The sequence below is a fragment of the Arachis ipaensis genome, chromosome B9 (genome assembly GCF_059453495.1).
Source record: "Arachis ipaensis isolate K30076 ecotype BB chromosome B9, ASM5945349v1, whole genome shotgun sequence".
NCBI classification, from domain to species: Eukaryota; Viridiplantae; Streptophyta; class Magnoliopsida; order Fabales; family Fabaceae; genus Arachis; species Arachis ipaensis.
In genome coordinates this window covers 147441305-147461932 of record NC_142444.1, presented here as the reverse complement: position 1 = coordinate 147461932, position 20628 = coordinate 147441305, and the positions used below count along the sequence as shown (strand labels likewise).

At 33.9% G+C, this 20628-nt stretch overlaps 3 protein-coding genes across 10 annotated transcripts; 2 read left to right on the top strand and 1 right to left on the bottom strand.

The window, feature by feature from the left end:
- Window positions 1-3187: 3187 nt before the first annotated feature.
- Window positions 3188-6105, top strand: LOC107619280 (transcription factor ICE1-like). Its single transcript, XM_088500657.1, has 3 exons — window positions 3188-3283; window positions 3533-3760; window positions 5813-6105. The coding sequence occupies exons 1-3, from the start codon at window positions 3188-3190 to the stop codon at window positions 5870-5872; spliced, it is 384 nt and encodes a 127-aa protein (XP_088356783.1). The 3' UTR covers window positions 5873-6105.
- A 1948-nt stretch (window positions 6106-8053) lies between these two features.
- LOC107618127 (DNA repair protein RAD51 homolog B) lies at window positions 8054-13581 on the bottom strand. 8 transcript variants are annotated; one of them, XM_088499695.1, is made up of 12 exons: window positions 13024-13581; window positions 12526-12906; window positions 11942-12095; window positions 11749-11817; window positions 11502-11661; window positions 10954-11111; window positions 10619-10844; window positions 10454-10505; window positions 9390-9534; window positions 9150-9260; window positions 8757-9050; window positions 8054-8312 (listed from the first exon to the last, which is right to left on the bottom strand). In XM_088499695.1, the coding sequence occupies exons 7-11, from the start codon at window positions 10684-10686 to the stop codon at window positions 9001-9003; spliced, it is 426 nt and encodes a 141-aa protein (XP_088355821.1). In that variant the 5' UTR covers window positions 10687-10844; window positions 10954-11111; window positions 11502-11661; window positions 11749-11817; window positions 11942-12095; window positions 12526-12906; window positions 13024-13581; the 3' UTR covers window positions 8054-8312; window positions 8757-9000. The 8 variants fall into 8 exon arrangements, with proteins under 8 accessions (XP_088355821.1, XP_088355822.1, XP_088355818.1 ...); XM_088499696.1 differs by having other exon boundaries at window positions 12526-12659; window positions 13337-13581; XM_088499692.1 differs by having other exon boundaries at window positions 10744-10844; window positions 12526-12659; window positions 13337-13581.
- Window positions 13582-18290: 4709 nt separating this feature from the next.
- On the top strand, window positions 18291-19259 carry LOC107616412 (uncharacterized). The gene is made up of 2 exons (XM_016318373.1): window positions 18291-18633; window positions 18823-19259. Exons 1-2 carry the CDS (start codon window positions 18291-18293, stop codon window positions 19257-19259), a joined length of 780 nt encoding a protein of 259 aa, XP_016173859.1.
- The last annotated feature ends 1369 nt before the right edge of the window (window positions 19260-20628 follow it).

The following is a 20628-nucleotide window of genomic DNA, read 5'->3' as shown; positions in this document are numbered from 1 at the left end:
TTTATTAATTTTTATTATTAATGATATCAAAATTTTGGAACGAATCTTTCACTACAAAAAATAAAAAATAAAAATAAAAAAAATAAAGATAAAAACTATGTAGAAAATTAAAAAAAAAATGAAATGATACAAAATCTAAGTTCTATCACAAGTTTTTATGATGAGATAAAGATTTGAAAAAATGCTAAGCATCGATGCTTGAGATGTAAATCATTAGAAATGGTTCCTTCAATATACATCAGTTGAAGAACGACACAAAAATAACAAATAATGAATTGATATTTTATTCTATTCAATTTTAAACACTTTAAATTACTACTTAAGATGCTTAATTGGCTGTAATAGTAGCAAAATTTTTTCCATTCTTATTTTATATTTCTTTTCCCTAAACCAAATATGAAATTGTCGAGTCCGGATTTACTGCAGAGCAACGACAAGCATTACTAGTCTTTTTAGGTAACCATAAGATAAAACCAATTCATAGCACAAATCAAAATGTGGCACAATCACAGCCACTACTTCTTCAAGGTAATTTAGTGCATCTTCTTCACTTTAAAACAAGTGTTAAAGACCTAAAATTTTCTGAAAATAAGTGCACTTCATGGGTAATAGATACAGGTGCTACATACCACGTATCATATTCCCTTGAAGATTTTCAAACATATTACACAATTGATCTAATTCTTATGAAATTGCCAAATGACTCATACACCACAAGCAACATAATCGAAATAGACAATTGTATTTTTTGAAAAATTGTATTTGAAAAATGCATTATACATACCTTCTTTCAATTACAAGCTCATTTCCGTGCCCAATATTACTGTCAAACTGCATTGCAAACTAACTATTTCAGATACACTGTGAGATCTAGGACTGCAACTCCATGAGGATGATTGGGAACGAGAGCTAAAGCTATTGGTGGTCTCTATGTACTAGATTCTCAAGTAATAAAACTGTAGCAAAACCAATCATGCATCATGCATCATGCATCATGCACGTACAAGCAATAACAGACAAGGATATATGGAATTATAGACTAGGACATTTACCATGTAAAAGGCTAATTGCCATGAAAAAAGATTTTAGCTTTATCATTCATAATAAAACAAATAGTCCAAGTGATGCATGTCATTTAGCTAAGCAAAAATTGTTACCCTTTTCTTTGAGTAATAACGTTTTTGAATGTTGTTTGGACATGATTTATGTAGATATATGGAGGCCTCTTTCAATTTCTTCAACAAATAGACACAAATATATTTTAAATGTTGTTGATGATAAGTCAAGATACACTTCAGTGCATTTCATGAAAATAAAATTAAAAGCAAGTAGTCTTTTACAATCGTTTGTTAACTTTGCAAAATCTCAGTTAACTTTGCAAAAACTCAGTTCAATAAACAAATAAAAATTATAAGAAGTGACAATGGCCAGAATTTTTAATGAAATCTTTTTATGAAAACATACACTGGTATTGTGCATCAAAAATCGTGTGCAAAAATTCCTCAATAAAATGGAATTGTTGAGAGGAAGCACCAACACATACTAGCTGTTACAAGTACTACAAGAAAAAAAATTTTTAGCGACAAACTTTTAGCGGCAATAGTATTATTGCCGTAAATTTTCTTCTCAAAACCATTTTTAGTGGCAATTATATATTTGTCATTAATACTATAGATTATAATGGCCATTTCAGCTATTGCCACTAAAAAAAGCTAAAATTTTAAAAATAAAAAAACTAAACCATAAAACTCGAAATCATCACTCTCTATGCCTCGCCACTCTTCCTCACACAAACAACTCTCTCAGTGCCTTATTCTCTATGAGAAGTGATAACCACGCCATCTTAATCGCGTTTTGAATCCTTTTCTTGGACAAACTTGTGTTGATTTCGATTAAAATCTCAATTGCGCTCTAGTAATCAGGTATATAAATTCCTTAATTCTCTCTCAATTCTGATTCTTGTGCTCCCAATTTGTATTCTATTACATCCTTTTTCCATATCTCTTATCAATTTTTAGTTTTATCTAAGTTAACTTTTCTCCCACATTGGATTCTACTATTCTTAGTTTTGATCCAAATCGCATGCACTTATTGCAGGTTGAACTCGTCATTCAGTGATTTAGAATCAAAATTTTGAGGGTTTTCTTTGCTCAATAATTCAGCAATGCGTTATCGGTTTTAAATTCTGGTAATTTGATTTATTTTTTTGACTTTATCATTTTTTCCTACTATTTTCTAAACTTCTTTAGAATTCATCGCAGTCGTGGAATCCGCCATCAGTGTTGAACACATCGAGCTTATAAAGGCCTGGCACATCTTGTAATGTACATCACTGTAATAGTTTATTTTCTCATGGCAAGAACATAAGATAATTGATATTTTATTTGTGATTGTTAATAGTTTGGACTACCATATGCTTGGAAAACATATAAGGAAGTGTATAATGAAGTTCTGCATATTGGTTCTGCTTTAAAAAAGGCCTCTTATATGAAACCTGTAAGTGAATGCTTTTAAAAGATTTTCATTGTTAATTAGAAAATTATTTTATAGGTAATTATAAAAATGTTCATATCAATAACCATGGAGATAGAAACAGAAGGAAGTGGTGATGAAATGAAGAATTCATCATGTTCCGCACTTGATTTATATAGGTTATTGAAGAGATTCATCTAAGAGGTATGAATATGGTAGCTTATAGATTGGAGTCTTGGCTACCATACCGTCATCCTATAAAATTTTTATTACAATAGGTATGTGTGTGCTTTTTATTTGGTTTTATATGAGCTTAGTTATAGATAAAGCAAGTGTTTTATGTGACTGTGACAAATTTTGGTAACTCACATAATTTGAAATGGGATATCTTGCATGGTATGAGGTGCTGGTTTGTAAACACTAAAAATCTTGCAAGTGTGCTGGCTTTTGCCTAACTCTAGTTGATCTTCTCAGGCATGTGTTAAATGTATGGTGAGATGTTGATTTTCTAATGATGCATGTGGGTATGCAATAATTCATAAAGTGATTCTTGGACCAACTGTCAGTGTGGAATTATGATTCTGATGAGAATGTTGAGAGTGGTAGTAAGGCTGTGGTGGTGGAGGAGAATGGGAATCATAGTGGCGGAGGGAATGGGAATTTGAGCTTGAGTGGCGGTGTCAATGGTGGAGATCAGAAAGGGAAGAAGAAAGGAATGCCGGCAAAGAATCTCATGGCCGAGAGGCAGCGCAAGAAGAAGCTTAATGATAGGTTGTACATGCTTAGGTCTGTTGTGCCAAAGATTAGCAAGGTTTGTGATTTGTGAAGCCTTTTGATATTTGGACTATTGAGTGAGAATAGTAGTTATAATTGTTGATTTGTTTAAGTGTTATATCAATTGGCTGATGTTGATGCCTTGATGTCTTGTTGAATTACTGGTCACATAGATGTTCATGACAAGTTCTAGCTTAGATTATGCTGTTAATTAGTTAATGCATTCTTTTGATGTGTTAAGAATTTAGGGATTATTATACATTCTAATGTATTTCATTGTTCATAGATGGATAGGGCTTCGATACTTGGGGATGCAATCGACTACTTGAGGGAGTTACTACAGTGGATTAATGATCTTTACAATGAACTGGAGTCAACTCCACCTGGCCCTTCGCTGCAATCTTCCACCACCAGCCTTCAACCTTTGACACCCACGCCGCAAACCCTTCCATGCCGGGTGAAGGAAGAACTGTATCCTGGTGTCTTGCCAAGCCCCAAAAATCAACTTGCAAAGGTAAATCTTTTATCACCTCGTTGCAAGATACTTGGTTGACAGTATAGCTTGTTGCTTGCAAAATTGTTACAATTGGAACCACGTTTATCTGGAGCTCACAGGGACAAAAAGTTGCACATGGATGTAAATTTTGTGATGATTTAGAGCATGGAACTTGAATGAATATTTTTTTTTGCATGAATTACAACCAACCTGCCAAAAATATTGAATTGATAAATTTGCATAAACATGTCATTTCAAATTTCTGCTAATGTGTGATACATATGGATTATAATATAAAATTTCACATGCCTAGCTGCAATAAGGGTTTCTAAATGTTGTGATGCATTTCCTAAAAGTGCTGGTATACTATCTATGAATGCATGATTTAAAGAGCTAGTGAAATTTGATGATGCATGAAATAAATCATTATCACTCTCTAAACTACATGCGGGAGTACTAGTTGGGCTAATTTTTTTTTATATTGGTTAAATATATGTGTAATACATTGTTATTGGAAAATTATGTGTTTTTTTTTCATATGGTGTTTTATTCAAATCGTACGGTCCGATTTGTTTGATGAAAAAAATAAATTACAACTCGGAGGGTCCGATTTGCTTAAAGAAAAAATTAAACTCCAAATCGGATGGTACGATTTGTATTTTTTATTTGTTAAAATAAAATTCGAACAGTCCAATTTTAACATTAAAATTTTTTTATTTTCGAAATCACAAATCGGTGCCTCCGATTTGTGTCATCCCATAGCCAAATAAAACACTCCTCTGCTCACACCATATTGATATACACCATTCTCTCTCCCACACCAAAAATCAAAAGCGTACTAGTTGCAATATGAGAATTGTAATTAGGTCACAATGATTGCGTATGGACAGTGGCTTGATCAAAGAGCCTGAATTATTCGAACTAATAGCATGATCATTTTAGATAGTATCATGAATGCACTTCTGTAAGTTAGATTGAGCAGGCTTTGATGTTACCTCCATTGAGATTCAATTATGTTTGTATGGAAAATAATATTCATAAAAAAACACATTTCAAGATAGAAAAACTTCTTTGTTTCTTAAGTCCAACCATAAGTATCCTTTGGCTCCAGATTTAAATCCTAATAAGATGCATTTTCTAGCCCTTTGGTCAAATTTGTGCTTTCTTTGTTGTTGTTGCGTGCCTTTTGATTTATAAGTGAGTGAACCTTTTCTTCCTTTATGTGCATGTATGCAATCCCCTCTTCAATTTGTTTTCTTTTCAATATGTACAACCCATCCTCAACATCATTAGTGCCAGTCATCTCCAAACTCTTCTGATCTTGAATCTTACAAATTATGTGAGTGAACAAAAATTGACAACATAGTGCTTCAGTGGCTTTTGATACTGAGATCAGGTTAAAAGAAAAGAAGGAACATAAAGAACATTGTTTAGATAGAAGTTGTCTGTGAAAAACAAAGTTTCACATATAGTGGTGACTATTTGTGAACCGATTGGCATCTTTACTAAAATTGGTTTTATTTTTTGAAAAGATGTAAAGTATTTTAAAGAAAATGATACATGGCAGTGGCCCCTGTATCTGTGACCCAATCATGTGGTCCTAATGCATGATTTGACACTGATAAAGCATGGTAGATACCTGGTGATGGTGCACAGACTATAGATGCCAGTATTTCATTATGAGCAACATTTTCATGTTGTTGAAACAAGGTCATTAAGACCTCTTTTTTTTTCGCAAAGAAGAGATTGTCTAATCTCTTACCATTTGCCGTAGGAGTTAAGGTTGTGACATCCTTTTCTTCAAATTCGAGCTTGCTCACAAGCTGATATCGTCCCTCAAGCTTCACTTGGTTCAATAATAATGGTAATGAAGGCATATATTATTAGTTGTATGCTTTATATATTTTCTAGGATTCTTTAAATTTTTTATATGTATAAATTAAAGTTTCCAAACGCTAAGTAGTTTTTTATTTTACACATATAATCTGCATAGTTTTCTATAATAATATACGCTCATTTTTCAACTATTTTAGGTTGTAAAAAGCAAGTTCTTATAGCTAGCTTGTATAGGTTTATTTGGCTGCAGGGAGTGCAATGAATAAGGGTCAGGCAGAGAGAAGAGATTGCTAAAGTTTTCCTGAGCATTAAAGAATTGTACTGACAAAAATATTTAAAAGAGGTAGAGACTATTATTCAAAAAACAACTGTTATGATGTACACTTATCTCTACATTTTTAGCAAGAAAATACCTAGCTTAGTGTTGATTCTCTATGATGCTGGGGTAACTTTTTTTGTAAGTGGATATGAAAATTTTTGTTTCAATGTATTACTTAGGATTATGGGTAGCTGTTGGCCTACTGTGTCTCCCTGCAATTTAAAACTGCCTCTTTTATATCTGTATTTATTGATTTTTATTCAGTTTAGAGACTCTTTGCCATCATATATCATGCTGAGATAGTGTTTGATTTATTTAGTGTGCCTTAATTTTTGGTTTATTGTGTGTTAGCTCATATTTGAGTTTATTGCTAACAAAAAGGTACTTTTCAAGTTGCTAGCAATTTTAGTTGCCTTAGGAGAACTGTCCTAGATGAGAAGCTTAAATGCAAGGAATACTCTACTGCAGCATTGATTGGGACCTTGCTTTACCAAAATTTTCAGGTATCTAAAATTTATATTGTATCCTATTTATCTATATGTTCTCATCCTAATATTAAGTTATAAAGATTCTTGTATATTTTTTCTTCACATTTATATCTCTTTCTTTGGGTGATGTTGTTTGGTTTATTGGTGTAGGATGGGCTTATTGACTTCCTGAAGACGATCCATCTATTGATTTCTTTGAAGGTTACACAGAAGTGGCAACTTCTTAGGAACATTGAGAGTTTGTATGCTTGTGGAGGTGTGAATTTGTAGTATTATATCTATATATATAATTATGTTATGCATCTCATTTTAAGTGTGAAATTTATCAGGAAAAAATTTTCTTTAATGTAATTATTGAGATTTGTCATTGGAATACTTTGTGGCTAGTTTGTTCGAGCAAAATTGTATTTTAAGAGTTGATATTGAACAAAATTTATAATAAAATTTGTTATTATGAATGTAATAGAATGTTTCATTTTGTTGGAATTATGTATTATTTTTAATAATAAGTGTTGAAAAAATAATTTTGAAATTAAAAAAATAGGAGGTTAGTGTGTAACAACAATAATTATAATTAAAAAAAGACTTAAATTTTTAGCGGTAATAACAATAACAACTAAAAATAAATAGCATGAAAATTTTAGAATTGGTTTTAGCGGCCATATAAATTGCCATTAAAAGTTGTAGCTAGGATTTTTGCGGTCATTAAAAGGGTCTTTATCGGCAATTGTTATAATTGTCACTAAACCTTTTAGCAATAAAGTATAAGACGGCTAATGTCTAATTGCCGGTAAAAGTATTAGCGGCTAATTTTATTACCGCTAAATACAAAATAAAGGGCCACTAAAAGTGATATTTCTAATAGTGAAGGGCCATTTTATTTCACTCCAACATTCCAAAATGCTTTTGGAATTTTGCTATATATCTCTCATGCTGTTCACATTATTAATCGAATTTCTTCAACTCTCTTATAAAATTAATCACCATATCAAGTTTTTTATTCATCACTTCCTAACTTATCGGACTTAAAGGTTTTCGGGTGCTTAGCCACAACTAGAAAATGGATTAATACAGACAGATTTACAGACGAATTTAGTCTTTATTACAGACGGATTTTTGGTTACCGACGAAATTACCGACGGATTTTGTCCCTCTGTAAAAGCCCCGTCGGAAATTATTTACCGACGGATATTTTTTCCGTCGAAAAATTACAGACGGATTTTTACAAGTTACCGACGGATTTTCCCTCTGTAAATTTTCTATCCATTTCCCAAAGGCGACGAACTTTCCGACGGATTTTCCGTCTATAATTACAGACGGATTTTCCGACGAATTTTCCGTCTGTAATTACAGACAGATTTTTCGACGGATTTTCTGTCTGTAATTACAGACGAATTTTCCGACGGATTTTCCGTCTGTAATTACAAACGGATTTTCCGACGAATTTTCTGTCTGTAATTACAGACGGATTTTCCGACAGATTTTCCATTTGAAAACCATCTTACACTCTGATTACAGACAGAAAATCCGTCTGTAAATACATCGGTAAGGTAAAATATTTTTTTTTAAAATTTTTCTATTACAAAAATAAACCTGTTTCATACAAAATAAATATAAATTTAATAAATACAAATTTTTATTGATGGTATAAATAGAAAAACACACCAGTGAGTACAAAACGCTTTCTTTATAATAAGAAGCAATTATTTCCATACAATAATACAATCTAAATACATTAGATGACAAATAACTACTAGTGGACTCATCAAGATTCAATATCCTAATTTATGGATAGCTTCATTCTTTCTTGAACTTCTTAGTGATGATGGCAATATACTTGCTTCTTGAGATTCTTGGTCCATCAAAATTATTCGCTGCTTCCCACTTTCTGAGCAGAGGATGTCTACCTTACTATATCCGATCTACACTGCAGTTATTAGAAAAAAGAACCAAAAAGGAATTGTTACCACTGCAGTTACTTTTGATTAAATTTCAAGTATCTGCCTGCAACAATTTGGAACTCTTCCATAGATTTCTCAAGGTTAGTTCTTTTTAAAGATCATGGACGCTGCCAAATAGCAATAGCAGATTTGGAACATGTAATGCACACAATGCAATAAACCAGAACAAGTCTAAAAGCAAGTGATTCATATTCAATTCAGTGACTGGATACTTTATACAAGTCTTTGATCAATTAAGCAATCAAGAACTGTCATTGAGTTGAGGAAGAGAAGAGGCCTCAATTCACAACAATTATATGAACATGAAAATGCAATGTCTGAAGAGAAAACAACATAAATGAATCAATTAAATAAAAAAAAGAAAACAGTAAGAATTGAAGTAGAAGATGATGATGGAGAAAGAAGAATACCTCTTCCCTATGTGTTGCTCTCTCAACAGCATCAAGGTTCCTTCTTGAAGAAGCATTCTTCCTTGCCACCACACAATCCACAGAAGCAGAAGCATGATCTGATGCGAATCCAATTCCAGGGCCACACCATATATCCTGAAGTGATTCAATTCAATGCTCAACAAATTCAATGCCCAATCTGATTCGTTCTTCCTCTTGACTTGGTGCCATATTCAACAAAGTGTTTAGGAATTCTGGGGGTATTTCATTTTCTATCACCATACAACTCAGTGATAGAACCTGTTTCAATTCCTCCTAGTAGAAGAAACCATATTGAATTATGACACTTCATCAATGAAAAACACAATCCATAAAATCCACTTGTAAGCAATGTCTTTATTAGAGATGTCTCACCTTCCAATATCTTGTCAAGCTCTCTTGATCCAGTTGTTATCTGGATGATCTCCATCCGCTGAGCATGGAGCTGGCTCGCACTAGTAAAACCCATAGGCACCAACTTAGTAGCTGTCAATAAACAAGCATCAGAAGATCAGTAAGGTTTCACAATTAATGTGCTTATAGCTGATGCTCTTGAGTGTTGAAATTGAAGAAAATACCGTATTAGCAAAGTAAAATATATCAGGAGGTGCATACCTGCTTCAATAATCTTGTCAACTTTAGCCTCACTGATACCTTTAATTTGCAACAGATCCTTCCTAGGAGTGTAAGCAACAGATTCAACAGTGCAAATACCTGCATCTTTAAGCTTCTTAATGTCTAAGGCAGCTATGCCTGATGCCTGTGTAAATAGTAAATACCCGCATTAGGGACTTAAACAGTCAAATCATCACCTACTGTAATCACTAAGCTGTAAATTGAAGCACCAACAATATAATATCCTAGGGAAATTCCAAAATAGAAAAAAGGTGATTAGTGACCTGAAGCTGTTCAATAGGGAAAGTGGGGATTACAAATATAGTCTTTTTGAAGCGTGGGGAGAAGAGAGAGAAGTGGGGGATGAAAGTAAGAAGTTGAATTCTACACAGTACACAGGCAAAAAATCAGACAAAGCTTTGAAGAGAGGAGAAGGAAGAAGAGGTATGGAAATGACGAAAGAGGTTGTTGCAATTTTTGAAGAGTGAAGACAGAGTTTTATGATGATTGATTTCAAACAAAATAAACATTAGTTTGCAGATTTTGCTTCCTTTCCATATAGAAAATGAGCATAAAAACATTAGTATTCTGTTTTCTACATTTCAAATTTTCTATTACTGATTATGATACAACTTAATTGGCATCTATCAGATCCTTTTAGTTTATGACTTTATACAACATAAATTATATTCATCTACATTCTTATAGACCAGAATCCCAAAATTTCAAAATATTAAAAATGATTAAGTATTCATTACCCGGCCCCCTCCATCTCAAACCATAGATAAGCACAAATATCCCAGTCAACCATTGAAGAATAAGCTGCAATCTCAAGCCCAAAGATTTATATATCTCAATCCATAAAGCATGTAGATTCAAACAGCGAAAAATGAAAAGCTGAATAAACAGAGTTAAATAAGAAAAAGAAATTATCTGAATAATGAATGAAGTAGCAAATAGAATACCGAGCTATATGGTGAAAGAGTGAGATAGCAAAGGAGTTGGAAGAGCAAATAGAATACCGAGCTATATGCTAAATAATCAGAATTTAGCACTCTTAGTACCTTGTCTGGATGAGGAAGGAGGCAAGACCCAACAGAAAATGAAACCTCTGACCTATCAACATAAGCAAACATGAAACAACAAAGAAACATATGTTTAAGAAAGGCCCAACAAGTCTAAAACCATGAAAGAGAATCAGATAAGATATAGTTTGGTCAGTAGCTGACCGAATTGCAGGGTTGAGCTCAGAAGAAGAAAAAGAAGAACAAGGAAGCACGGCTCTCACACCCAACATCTAAAACAACACGTGAGAGGTGAAATCTTAAAGCAAATATTACACAATGTATATTACCAAAGAAGAATTTGATCTTTGAGTCTTTGAAGCTTTAGCAAGTTGCGATCTTGCTTGTGCAGTTGCTGCATGAGACTGCTCAATGTTGGACCCAATATCATCTAAAAAAATATAAACTCTCGGCATCAGATCAGATGAGAAGTTCTGGACAAATAAAAAACTTGGGATTAAGACGGAGATGTACTCAATTAGAATAGAGGTGAAAGTTACCAATCATAGCTCCCTATTCATGCACAAGCACAGCAAGATCTTTAAAAATTTCATTTACTTCACCAATTTGCTGCTGAATTTCTTGAATGCCTTGCTCTCTTTCTTCAATGATAGCCTCATTGAAGGCAATCTCATTATCTAAAAACAAGACCTCCTGCCTGCAGCAAGATAATGCAATATCTCAATTCAGTTCTCTTAGAAGGAATAGAAGAATTGATAGTGAATTAAGCAAAAGTAATCATGCTCACAAAATCTAATATTTTAAGATGTAAACAGATAAGACACAATAATTATGCAAAGCAGTAAGTCAGAATAATTACAAGGCCTTGTCCAATTCATGAAACAACAATTTTCTAAATAGCAAGGTATCCAATAAAAGCTATGATTAACATAAAAAAATTTCTAAATAAATAAGAGGAAAATATTACTACACTTGAAGCATTACACAAACATAAAATAAGGCAAATGAAACAAAATGGAGATAATGAAGCTGCAGGATACTTGTTTCTGCTATAAAGGAACATTATAACTCTGCCATGTTTTCTCACCTCAGATTTTATCCCCAGTACTAATGAAGCTGCAGCAGCTACCATTAAAATAATCAAGGTCAGATCCCCACTGTCGATATCTTCGAATCTGTACATTCACTAGATCCCCATCAGCAATTGACTCAGCAGCACGAGCAATCAGGTTCATGCGTTTTACCCCCTGGTCATCCTTACCAGCTAAGCTTGGTCTATAATTAATATAATTAAAAAGAATAAAAATAAAGTAAAAGAAAATGGATTAAAGAACCTGGATAAGAAGTGGAACAAGATTTGGATCACTCATGCTAAGACTAATCCTCCAATTGAGTCCTATACACTTTATTTCTTTGCAAGGTAAGCACAAAATATGATACAAATTGAAAATGAAAAAAGAAATCAAAAGAAAATGAAAAAAGAAATCAAAATAGATACAAATTGCAAAGTGTTATATATCATAATACCTTTATGATATCAGCTTTGTCCCATACACTCATTATACCTTTCTGAGCAGCCTAGATTGAAGCTGCAAATATCAACACAAACTAGATTGAAGCCATTATATACATGTGCCTCTTCAACAATTTGCTCTGCAAACTCCTGAGGACTCTTCTTACTCTGTCATGTTGCAGTATTTTCATTTGTTATAAATAAATATGTTAAGATTACGCGATGCAAATATGTAATGGATGATATAAATAACTGTTTAACTGTTATGATAGTATAAATAGTTAGTTCCCTTGTACATTTCAGTTTTCTAGTTCATTACTCTATGAATCTAAGAGAATTATCTCTCACAAGCTCTATTTTTCTCGGCTTCTTCTTGCACTCATGAACTAAATCACCAACATTTCCTCAGTTTACGTAAGATATATAAATGAAGTTATTAGATTATATTTGAAATTGGTACCATATGAAAATAGTCACATGAATTTTCAAAGCAACAAGATCTTAAGAAACAAAGTAACAAATTATATCAGAACAAAAACCAGCATTTAAAAGAGAAATTATATCATTTTTTCAATTGAAGGGCGCAATATAGATTTACCTCAACAAGGACCTTTGCCTTCTTTGATTTAAGATCAACAGAATCCTTCTCAGATTTTATTGAAGCTAACTTATTCTTCTGTTTCACCCTTCTCTGAGCAGCTGCTTCTGCCTCTTCATCTTCAGAGATTCCAGCTGCATTAGAAAATTCTGTTATGCTTTTGATTTTCAAATGCGTTCATTTCCTAGTTTATTTCATTTTTCTAAACTCAACCACAGAGCTCCAACTCCACATGCACAACTTTTCACCTCCAACATATAAGAAAAATAATAGACTAATACATAAAAATAGAATTGAAATGTATCTAAAATTAACAAAATCCTCCATGTCATCTTCCTCTTTAAGTTCATCATAACCTTCTACATACTCTATCTCTACTTCCTGTTTAATAACCAAAAACGAAAAAAGAAATTAAATACAAGGCAACATATTGTTCAAGTAAAATTTCAAACAGTTTTGCATGAAACATATATGACAACAGAAAATGCAGATGCATACCTCCTCCTCTTCCTCAGCAATAAAAATGAAACTAGTCAATGCATTCAGGAACCTTGATTTCACGAACAAGTTTATAAGAACACAAAATAAAAAACTATAACCGTTACAAGTTCTTATCATAGAATAGGAAATAGAATCATAGTTAGCGATGGAAAATAGGATAATATAGTTAGAGTTAGCGATGGTATTGAAAGAAAGAAAACAGCGATGAAAGAGAAAGGAGATTAGGGTTAACTGCATAGCTGAGGCAAGATCGAAGAGAGAAACACAGTGGAAAAGAGCAAACATGGCGAGATCGAAGAGAGAAACGCACATTAGGGTTCGAAAGGGAGCGATGCGAGCAAGGCCGACGGAAGGGGTGCGACGAAGAAGAACCGGGAAGGGGTGCGACAGAAGGGAGTGATGCGAGCAAGGCCGATGGAAGTAGAGTGCAATGGAGGTTCCGTGAGACGGCGGTGCACGGCTGATAGCGCCGCCGATGAAGCATTCAGAGGGATGAGTGAGGAATCGCGAGAGTGTAGTGTGAAATGAAGAGATAACCGTGATCTTCAAATCTTTATTCTAATATTTCCGACGGAAATTTTAAATTACAGACGGATTTTCCGTCTGTAATAATTTAATAAAATGCGTATTTTGTCTGCTTAATTACAGATGGAAAATCCGTCTGTAATCATTTCGCGAAAAAAAATTAATTTTTCCGACAGAATTATAGACGGATTCTCTTTTCCGTCTGTAATTTATGCTAATCTATTTTTTTTGTTTTTCGACAAAAAAATTCCTCTGAAATTTCGTCTGTATTTCAGTGGGATAAAATCCGTCGGAAATATCCGTCTGTAATAACTAGTTTTATAGTAGTGAGCATTGTAGATTGAAACTTGATCCAAGAGCACGAAAGTGCACCTTCTTAGGATTTAGGGAGGGACCGAAAGATTTGTTTTACTAGATATGCATTCAAGAGAAATATTTATGTCTCAAAACATTCATTTTTATGAAACTCACTTCCCTTTTAATTTATCAATAAGACCGAGGTTCCCTTTGCATCACAAAAGAGTAACATTCATGCATCTAATTCATTCATTTACGATGAAGCAATCACTAGTCCACGCACTACACATATTTTGCATAAAACACACATTGAAGTCCCTAATGCACATATCCCCGAATCTTTAGTTGATCCATTTGTTGAGTCATTAGCCACTGTACTAATTCACACCCATATGCCGCCTCATGCATTACTTCCCGATTCTCAATTACCACCATGACGGTCCACTAGAGAAAAGAAAAGACCAGCTCACTTAAGAGGATTTCCAGTGCATGAACACTACAACGGAAACAATCTCACGTTATCCCATCTCACAGTTTGTAGCTTATAATGTACTTTCTAATTTTCGTAAGTCCTTCTCCTTGGCCATCCACTGATAATGAACCAAAGTGTTATGAAGAGACAACAGATCATGTTCATTGGGAAAGTGCTATTAAGGACAAATTCAATGTTCTTCATCATCTTTAAACTTGGCAGCTCACTCCCTTACCAATTAAAAAAAAAATAATTGGGTCCAAGTGGGTGTTTAAACTTAAACATAATCTCCACGGGACCATTAAACAGTACAAGGCATGTCTAATGGCTAAAGGCTTTACACAAGTTTCAGGCATTGATTGATGATAATCATGATATTATTTATAAAATTTAACTACAAATATAAATTAAATTATATTATTTATGAAATTTAATTATAACTATATATAAAAATATAACGAACTCGTTCTTTTTTCCAGCATGTTGTATTCCTTTATAGTTGGTCGATTGTTGAATTTCTTTTTCATGTATATACCTGATTGATAAAAGAAATTATTTAGATAATACAATTACACACACGTCACATATATCACACATATCATCACATATGTAGGATAAGATTTTTTTTCCCCTCTTCACGATTGATTGAGACAATTGAAATGAGCTGTCTTAATAAAATGTATGTCAGATACAAAATATGGGTATCTATTATGTATGGAGACTAATATAAATATACATGAATAGATAAATTTAAAATTTTTATAAAATATAAGAACATGATTTATATATAAAATATAAAATATTTTTTAGATAAATTATAATGATATTTTAGTATTTTATTAATATTAAAATATAAATTAATTTTTTAATTATATTTAAATTTTTTATTATATAAAATATTTAAAATATTTTTTATTTTAATTATTAATAATATATACTATTTTTAAATTTATTTTAAAAATACATATTAAGAATAAAATTAGACATATTGACACGTAATAGTATTTAAATATATCTAAATGTATCTAAACAAAAATTTTATTTTTTATTAAGATATGATTAAACATAAAAATAAATATGTCAAATAAATATTAATTAGTGTCATATCTAAAATGTATTTGACATGCGGATACGACAAATTAAGAAAGCTTCCGAACTTTCTAGTTAGGCACACTATCATCAACTTATTTTGTTAGCAAAATATATCGAATATTAACTTTAGTTAAAAACTCTTTCTAGATGTTATTTTTTAATTAATGTTAATAAAAGAAAAAAATTGAGTAAAAGTTAAAATTTATTTATTTATTTAGTTTTTCTCAAATCAACTACTTTTATTTTTGGAATTCATTAAAAAATTGATAATTTATTTATAAAGAGAATTTTTTTATAATAAATAAAAAAGTTAGTATTCTCAAAAATAAATTTATTGATAATGTATTTGGAATAAAGTTATTTTTCTTTTATTATTTATTTATATTTATAATATATTTATATTAATCTTAATGATAAAATTATTGTCACATCACTGGCGATGATTAATAGACGCGACTCGAAGAATGTGTGTATTCCTTAGCTTTATATGTGATCAATGGTCTCTGGTTGTCGTATCTCTTTTTAAAATTCATTTCTTTTAGAAATTATATATAATGTGAGATTTTATTATTTTCTAAATATATGTTATTTAAAATTAATTAAATCGTAATAAAAGTTAAACTTTATTATATGTTTTTTACGTGTATATTACTTCTATGCAGATAACTCAAATAATATTAGAATTATCTAAATATCAAAATTTTAAATTATTAATAGTAAAATAATGAAAATAATTATAATAAAAAATTTTAAATTATCTAATATGTAAAATGCCTTATTTTTATTTCAAATATTTTATTTTATTTTAATATTTTGATTGAAGTTAAATTTTTTCTACAAAAAGAATATATCTTTTCCCTTCTATATCATGTTTTATGTTGTATCGGTAGCAATCACAATTATGGGATTTGCAGCAGTGGTTGTATAGTGATTTGACAATTAAAGTAATAGAAGAATAAAAAAGACAAATAATACAAAAAATATATAGTACTTTTGAAAAAATATGTTTTAATTTTAATCTAATAACGAAAATAACATGAAATAAAATATTTGAAATAAAAATAAAAAATTTCACATGTTAAAAAAATAATTATGATTTAGTCCAAATATTAATGGTTAAAAATTATGTACTTTATCCATAATTAAAGTAACTTATATTTATATGAACTACGAACATATTTAAAATTAATCTATTTTTATTAGAAGGGTGAAGTACTTTTAAATAGATTGCGTATTGATATCTCAATAAGCACGAGGACAAATTAGGATATATATATATACATATATAAATATAAAAGTACCGTAAATGACCAAAACACATGAGATCATACAGGTCAAAATAATATTTTGACATAGTCACTTATAAAATTGAAAGGAAAGAGACAAAAAAGTTCTACTTCCACTACAATAAATATAGACTTTAATAACGGCTTTTTTATTGAAATAAGTAAACAAAATTTATTATTTCTCTAAATACGCATCGATGAAAAATGTTATCGAAATGTACAGTACTATCTCTCGGCCACCACCCACGAAATGAGTTTAGGCTCCAACTCAAGCCAGGCGCCAACGAATTGGGCCAGGTTGCCATTATATGACAGGTGCACAAAAAATGGGCATTTAAGGTAGGGCACCCACGAATTGGGCCATTTCCTAAGAGATACAAACGAAATGGCACCTGAGACATATAACCGGGATGCCAGACGCGAGGTGGCCCAAATTCAGTTGCACCCCACACGAATTGGAGCAACTCAGGTGCACCTCCCGTGAAATAGAGCATGGATTTCGCTATATAAAGGGCTGTGGCAACCAGTTTAAAACCACATTTGGAAATCATTGTTGTGTCTCCGAGTAATCCATCTCCAACCACTCTCTTCCATCTCCAACAACTCTCTCCCATCTCCATCTCTTCACCTTCTTTATAAAATACTCAAGTTGGTACGTTGTTATGCATATGACTTCTGAAAATGTCTACGTTATCCTATATCCTAATGGAGAAATTTTTCATACATCTGAAGGTATTACATTTGTTTGTGATGATCCATTGTGGATAGTGACCCCGCCCCAAACATCATTGCAAGAGCTAAAAGATGTGATCCTCATGAATACCGGTATGGTCGGAAAGAAGGAAATCACGAAGTTGACTTACAGAATGCCAGTTGCAGTCGCCAACTCGTTTGCGTATCAAAAAATGCAGATTAAATCTGAGCAACAAGATTCGATGATGTTTTCTTACCATTGGAGCATTGGAAGTATCTACTCGTTGGAACTATGTGTAAATCTCCAAGATATTGGAGGAAGCTCCTCTAGTTCCAATAATGTATGTGGAGCAAGCTGGAAATTTCGGTGTGGCAGATTTGATGCCAGGTCAGGAGATTTTAAGAGCTCGTAGTCCAACCTTCAATGCCTTTGTGACGCCTGGTCAGACTGTAACAAATTGTCGTTCATGTCCCTCCCCTTCTAACTGTGTTCCATCCCCAGAAGGTATTGTTGACGGGTTGGCAGAAACTTCTGATGAAGATGATAGTGGTGAAGAAGCAGAAGTGGTTCCCAAAACCCAACCTGTTTACCACGAAAGGGATGTTCCAAATCGTGTCGAATCAGTTGCTGTGGGCGGGGGTGGTGGTGGATCTAGCAGTACCCCAGGCTACTACCTGTCTTTAAATCTTGGTGCCATGATGCCGACCACCGCCGAAGACACACCGAGCAAATATGCTTTGTCCGGTGAGATGGAGTTGGAGGTTGGTTTGAAATTTCTGAATAGAGAAACTGCGATGCTTGCTGTAAAGAACTACAACATTCGAAGAAGTGCGAAATACAAGGTGGTAGAGTAAGATCAAGCTAGGTATGTCTGTCGATGCAAGCAGTTTGGGGACCAATGTCGTTGGATGGTATGGGTTACAAAGACAAGGGCCTCCAAATTTTGGGTAATTCGAAAATACAAAGGGCCCCACACTTGTTTGGCAGCTCCATGTCTCAAGATCATGCTCAGCTTGATAGCAACGTCATCTGCCAGCATATATTTCCCATGGTTCATGCAGATGCTACTATTTGCATTAAGGTGTTGCAAGGATCATTCGAGGCAGCCTACGGGTACAAGGTTTCTTACAAGAAGGTTTGGCACGCAAAGCAGAAGGCAATTGCCAAAATATATGGTGATTGGGAGGAGTCATATGACCAGCTTCAGAGATATTTCAATGCACTGCAAGCTTTTGTTCCAGGTATTTTTGTCATTTTAAAGTTACGGTAATTTATAAGTTGGAGTCCTTACGGTGTGGTTCTAATTAAGTGTAGTCATGTCAGGCACAGTTGTTAATATCCAAACCCGACCGAACTATGTCGGCAACACGTTGGACTGTCACAGTGTCATGTTTCATCAGTTTTTTGGTCGTTTCCGTCCCGTGTTGAAGCCTTCAAGCACTGTAAGCCACTGATCTCCGTAGACGGAACACACTTGTATGGTAAGTACACAGGGACCCTGTTGATGGGCATAGCGCAGAATGGGAATAACAACATCCTGCCCGTTGCTTTTGCGATTGTCGAAAGGGAGAACAAAGAATCCTGGTTCTTTTTCCTTTCGAACCTCAGGAGATATGTAGCGACTCAACCAGGGATATTTCTTATCTCTGATCGGCATGCAGCAATAAAGGATGATTTAGAGCGGGCTGGGTGTGGATGGGAACACAATGTGTACTGTGTGAGACATATTGCCTCTAACTTTGCAACCAGTTTCAAGAGCAAGGAAGCGAAAAGGCACCTAGTCAACGCGGCGTATTCCAAGACACAAGACCAGGCACAATACTACCTTGAGTTAATTAGCAACGAGGATCCAGTCTCTTCTCTGTAAATGATGGCCTGGATCCGAGGGTTGGAGCCTCCGAAGTGGCTGCAGCATCGTGACGAGGGCCGACGATACGGTCACATGACAACCAACCTATCGGAGTGTATCAATTCTATTCTCAAGGGTACCAGTAACCTTCCAGTTTGTGCTATTGTGAAGTCTACTTACCATCGTCTTAATGCATTATTCGTCAAGAAGGGTTGCAAGGCACAGGCATAGATCGCATGCGGTCAAGTTTTTTCGCAATTCCTGTAGAAAGCTATACTGGCTAACAGAGAAGGTATTTCCTAGATGCTTGTGATTTCATACGACAGAGCCACGTCTATCTTCACAGTCGATGAGATAGCAGCCTTCAGGGTCCGGTCGCGTTTCAGGGTTTACCTAGAACAAGGCAGATGTGACTGTGGATACTTCCAGGCGTTGCACTATCCATGTGCTCATGCGTTGGCTGCATGTGCACACGCAAGGCTTGATTGACAGCCTTATGTCGTGCCAGTCTATCGCGTTGAGAGTGTGTTCTGGGTTTACCAGATGAAATTTCCTCCAATACTGGACGAGGAGTTGTGGCCTCCATACGAAAGTGAACGTGTCGTCCCCATTCCCCATCTTCGAAGAACAATGGAAGGACGTCCGATGTCGACAAGGATCAGGAATGAAATGGACGAGGTAGAGCCAGAACCTGAAAAGCGATGTGAACTTTGCAGGCAACCAGGTCATACAAGACGGAACTATCCGCATATATCTTCCATTTAGACTTGCATGTTCACTAGGGTTGTATTTCCTTTAAGTCGATTTGCATGTTACATTCTAAGGAACCATGTGTCTTATTGGTTGTTACTTTCTTAACACGCACAATGTATTGTTTGTGTTAACTCTTGTTTAATCTGAGTAAGTTCGCCTAAGCAACATTCGACACATAAATTTGGAAACAAGAAACATCATAGTACATGAACCTTAATACGAAGTACATGAAACTAAATACAAACTACATGGAGGATAATAAAAAGTACATGAAACTAAATACGAACTACATGGAAGATAACACAAAGTAATGACACTAAATTCAAACTACATGAAACTAAATAAACCTAAAAACAAGCGACTAATGGTGATCGTGACCTAATCTCCCACCTATACCACACGAAGGAGCTCGACGGTCATGGCGAGGACGACCTGCATCGGCTTCCTCCATCACGGGATCAGTCCTCTGTGAACGATAGACGTCGACCCTGCATAAAGGAGACATCATGTGGTCGGAGAGATGACACGGCGGTGTCGCCGACAGATAAAGACCTCCTTCCCGCAACTGTGAGTTGTGGATCGGTATCGGATCATGGAAGGGCCAATCCAAGATCTGTAGGTGTGTGTGGTGACG

Coding starts and splice junctions, on each gene's coding strand:
- LOC107618127 (XM_088499692.1), bottom strand. CDS start 10,844: ATGATATTGGGTCCAACATTGAGCAGTCTCATGCAGCAACTGCACAAG. Junction 10,506..10,743: donor AAAGATCAAATTCTTCTTTG/GTAATATACATT, acceptor TTATGTTGATAG/GTCAGAGGTTTCATTTTCTG. Junction 9,051..9,149: donor GCTTGACAAGATATTGGAAG/GTGAGACATCTC, acceptor TTCTTCTACTAG/GAGGAATTGAAACAGGTTCT.
- LOC107619280 (XM_088500657.1), top strand. CDS start 3,188: ATGCCGGCAAAGAATCTCATGGCCGAGAGGCAGCGCAAGAAGAAGCTT. Junction 3,284..3,532: donor TTGTGCCAAAGATTAGCAAG/GTTTGTGATTTG, acceptor CATTGTTCATAG/ATGGATAGGGCTTCGATACT. Junction 3,761..5,812: donor CCAAAAATCAACTTGCAAAG/GTAAATCTTTTA, acceptor TAGCTTGTATAG/GTTTATTTGGCTGCAGGGAG.
- LOC107616412 (XM_016318373.1), top strand. CDS start 18,291: ATGTCGTTGGATGGTATGGGTTACAAAGACAAGGGCCTCCAAATTTTG. Junction 18,634..18,822: donor ACTGCAAGCTTTTGTTCCAG/GTATTTTTGTCA, acceptor CCCGTGTTGAAG/CCTTCAAGCACTGTAAGCCA.